Below are 3,929 nucleotides of genomic sequence, written 5' to 3' on the forward strand. Positions count from 1 at the left end.
TACATGATCACATGCATTACAAAGGTGCTATGCTGTGCAGATTCCATTGTATTGCACCTAGGTGAGAATTTAATGAGTTACAAAAGAAACAAACAAAAATTACTTCAGAGAAGGGTCAGGTTAGGCCTTATTTGACTAATAGTGTTTAAAAGCATTTTAGAATGTTTTTCAAGTGATTTTACTGAATAGTTAGCTGAACAATAATTTGTGTTCTTGATGGTAAATGATGGTAAATAATTTATGGGTTACAATGACAATTGTCCGGTTCACCATAATCCTGTTCAAAGCATCCTGGATAAAGAGATTTTGAGTGTTAGTGAAATTGCACTCAATTTTTAATGAGCTTTGATTAAAATTCATGGTTGGCCACTAGCAACAAGGCCTCCCTGACCAATTTCATATAACCAGCTCTCCCATTGATTTCCTCCAAATCTTTACTGTCATTTAGCACAAATTCTCATCCCACAACTCCCAAAAAATATCCATGCATCTTCAAAACAAAAACACAACTTTAACTCTTTTAACACTATCCAAACTTCTAGGGTTTAGAGGAAGGAAATGTATATTTCTTTTAGCAACCACATCAATCAAAACACAACTTCAAACTATTTCTAGGATTTGGGCATGTGTACCTGGGTGGGGGGGAGCTTGACAAAACAACTGACCGGATTACCTGTTTATAGTTATCAATTTATACATCCAACTCCATGCCGTCCTCATCACCCCAGTAGTCTTCCAGTTCAGTAAAGGCTACATCGAAATCTCTTTTCCTCCTAGGCCTGTCCTTGAACGAGCGATGCAAGTCCAATGCCAGCACTTTATCAACTGCACGTGCCAAGGACTCCGGCTCTCCAACTTTGAATCCCTTGTACACGTTCAGAAAGTTTACCAAACTGTCAAAACAAGTTAGCAACAATCACAGTACACAGATGAAGACCACTTACTCCTGAGAAAACAATTGTTTTGCGTTGCCAGCATGAATGATGATCTTGAGCTGGGGACCAACACCGCCTGCAGCAGGAATCACCTCAACAGCAGGAGGCATACGCTCCTTCTTGAAGACTGCTGGATACACTACCATCAACCTGATAATGCCATTCTTCCACCAGCGGTTACCAACCTCCTCCTTGAACTCTGCCCTCAGTTTCGCTGCCTTGCGAGACCTGAATATGAACTCAGGGTTCGTCGTCGACACGCCCTGCTCGAACTTCTTTTTGTCAAGAAAGTTCAGGAGTCTGAACTGTGCAAAGAGGATCAGCTCCTTGTTGTCTTCCGTCTTCAGTGGGATCACCAGATCTGGACCTGCTAGGAATTCCGGGTGGAGAACCTTTGCTGTTCCCATCCCACCAGCGAGATAGCTCGTCATTCCCTTGGTACTACACACCAGTCGAAGGCTGTCTGCTGACCACAACCTCAGCTGCTGGCAGAAGATGTCTGGTAAAGCAGTTGCGCCCTCAAAGATAGGATGATTACTGAACTTGCCAGCCGAAAGAAAACTGCAAAGAGCATCTGCTGCAGCTATCTCGAGGTTGAATCCTGCCGATGGTGAATTGAGACGATTCATTATGTGAAGAGGGGCGTTGTCCTCACGGAAATAGTACTCAAGCGCTTCCAACACGAGTGGTTCCTCGATCGTTCCTTCCAGCCCGAACTCTCCCTTATCCACATCAACAGCATCCAAATAAGCTAGCCCATGGTGAATCAGCTCGACTTCCTCTTTCCTGGTGCAGTAGTACTTTCCAACATATTGGCTTGTCATACATATCATCCGGCACAATTGGATCAGCTCCACGTTGTGAATCCGTGGCTGGACCTGGATGCGCTTCAAAACCGTGACGTAAGATCCTTCCGAGTCCTCCTTCGTGAGCATCGATCGGACACTCTTAAGCGACTCATTGAGAGAGCGTTGCTTTTCCAGAAAATCCTCAAGAACCCGAGCCAGTGGTCTGTATCTCCCTACGAACCTCTGGAGCAACTCTTCATCAACAGTGTCATCGACAGCAACAAAATTCTTCATGTACTTGTACATGTCACCCGTGTCTCGAAACTTGCCGAAGGAACAGAAAGCAGGACCCCGTAACAGCTGTTTGGCAATTGCCGGCGAGAAAACCTCCGTTTCCTTGTATCCGGCCAAACAAGTAGCCGAGAGCAGCAGCTTGGCAGTTACACCTCTGGAAGGCCGGCTAAGTGCCTCATACACTTGATGGAACGAACTCCTCGTCCCAGTCCCTCCGCCAAAAGGCTTAAACTGATCTTTGTGCAACTCGAAGAGCGCCTGCGCTTCATCCAACACAACGACTACATCAGTAGCCATCCCTATAACCTGCTGCCACTGCTCATTGATCTCTTCCTCTAAGGTTTCCTGCCTCCTCACTACACCTAGAGCTTCCAACTTGACGAGCAAAGACCCCGTTAAATCCCTGCAAATATCCACCTGCACAAACTGACTTCCCAGAAGCTGGAGTAGCAACCATTCCCGTGCCGAGAACTTCACCTCAAGACAACGCTTAAGTAGAAATAACCGAGCTAAAACTGAAGCTCGTACTACCGACTGAGCTAGAGCAGCTCGAACGTCATATGCCACGCCTTCCAGAACCAAGCTGCGCAATAATGTTAAGTCCTCAAACCCAAAGTTACCCTGCATGTCAGCTACGAAGTAAAGCCCAATTCTCGAACAGAGAAGCTCCAGCAACGTCCTTGTTTTCCCTGAACCCGATGTGCCCACCACAGAAACCACCGGACCTTTACTGTCTAGCATCTTGCCCAGATCACCAGACTGCGTCAGAAAGCTTGTTCCCAAGCCCGCTAAAAGTAGGCTGGGCTTCCCCTTCACTGTGGGCACAGCTCCAAGCTGCTTGATAGACTCCCGGGCCTTTTGGATAAAAGCGTCTACGCGGGGGAGAGCCTCGATTAATACTTCACCAGCAGTTGGAATTTCTTGAGCTGCACAAGACAAAAGCACAAGCTTAGAACGGAGAAAAAAAAACGGCAGAAAAAAAGTGAGTTTTTAAGCAATGTCTTCCAAACGTCTCCTCGGTTTCGAGCTGTGGCAGACTTAGAGCTATGGGATCAATGGCGCAAGCTTTGGATGGGGCAAACAAGGGATAAAATGCAAAAGGATGGAAGTGCACCTCGAGTGGCTTTTTCGATTCGAGATGGCAACGAAACAAAGCTCGACATTTGGGGCTTTTGCGGCAGATATGAAAAGCAGCTGATTGGGGCTTTTGCAGGGCAAGGCTAGGAGTGTGCATCAAATCTCTCAGATCGCGCATAGCATGTACTTACCATTAGATTTGAGCAGGACAAGCTCCTTCTTCCGCAGCTGCTCCTCCTTCTTCCGCAGTTGCCACTTCTCCTCCCACAGATGCCTTTTCTCTTCAGGATCTTTCTCGCTTTTCAGTTGTTCTTTCAATTCTTCGATTTCAGTGCCCACAGCCAGGATGGAATATTCAAGCTCATCCATAACTGCAAAAAAGGACGCCATCCTTCCCCTGCCCAAGAACCCTAAAATTGGGAATTTCTAGGGTTCCTCTATGAAAAGTGTTGTGAACCTAAATGGTCAATTTAATTATATCCCCAATGTCATATAATTGTATTAAATAAAAAAACTGAAAAAAATTTTTTCATAAACTTTCTAGTGGTTGGAGCGGAGAGGATTAGGATATATTAGTATTTAACATCAAATCGTTGTATATGTGGGCAGTGCGTTGGCTTGCTTATACTTCCTTCAAGCTTGTAGGCCAGAACAACTCTCATGTACGAGGGCAGGATGTGAGATTCCATAGTCGGGCAAGGAAGAACTAACAGGACGAAAAGTGGCAGTCCTTGTCTGAGGTTCTTGAATCAGGCCACACTGAGGAGCTTCAGGCTCTCATGAGGATTTGTTCCATAGGTGGTCATGACGAGGAAGAGAAAGCAGCATTTACCAC

General features: G+C 45.8%; 1 protein-coding gene across 1 annotated transcript; it reads right to left on the reverse strand.

Annotated features, from left to right (window-relative positions):
* Positions 1-544: 544 nt before the first annotated feature.
* LOC112348769 lies at positions 545-3,554 on the reverse strand. Its single transcript, XM_024681961.1, has 3 exons — positions 3,286-3,554; positions 945-2,943; positions 545-893 (listed from the first exon to the last, which is right to left on the reverse strand). The coding sequence occupies exons 1-3, from the start codon at positions 3,482-3,484 to the stop codon at positions 692-694; spliced, it is 2,400 nt and encodes a 799-aa protein (XP_024537729.1). The 5' UTR covers positions 3,485-3,554; the 3' UTR covers positions 545-691.
* Positions 3,555-3,929: the final 375 nt, after the last annotated feature.

Source organism: Selaginella moellendorffii, unplaced genomic scaffold, assembly GCF_000143415.4.
Source record: "Selaginella moellendorffii unplaced genomic scaffold, v1.0 SELMOscaffold_32, whole genome shotgun sequence".
Lineage (NCBI taxonomy): Eukaryota > Viridiplantae > Streptophyta > Lycopodiopsida > Selaginellales > Selaginellaceae > Selaginella > Selaginella moellendorffii.

What these genes read in the sequence shown, in the direction of transcription:
- LOC112348769 (XM_024681961.1), bottom strand. Translation starts at nt 3,484, where the DNA reads ATGGCGTCCTTTTTTGCAGTTATGGATGAGCTTGAATATTCCATCCTG. An exon ending in TGTCCTGCTCAAATCTAATG is followed by an intron (nt 2,944 to 3,285) that starts GTAAGTACATGC and finishes TGTCTTGTGCAG; the next exon opens with CTCAAGAAATTCCAACTGCT. An exon ending in AAACAATTGTTTTCTCAGGA is followed by an intron (nt 894 to 944) that starts GTAAGTGGTCTT and finishes TTGTTTTGACAG; the next exon opens with TTTGGTAAACTTTCTGAACG.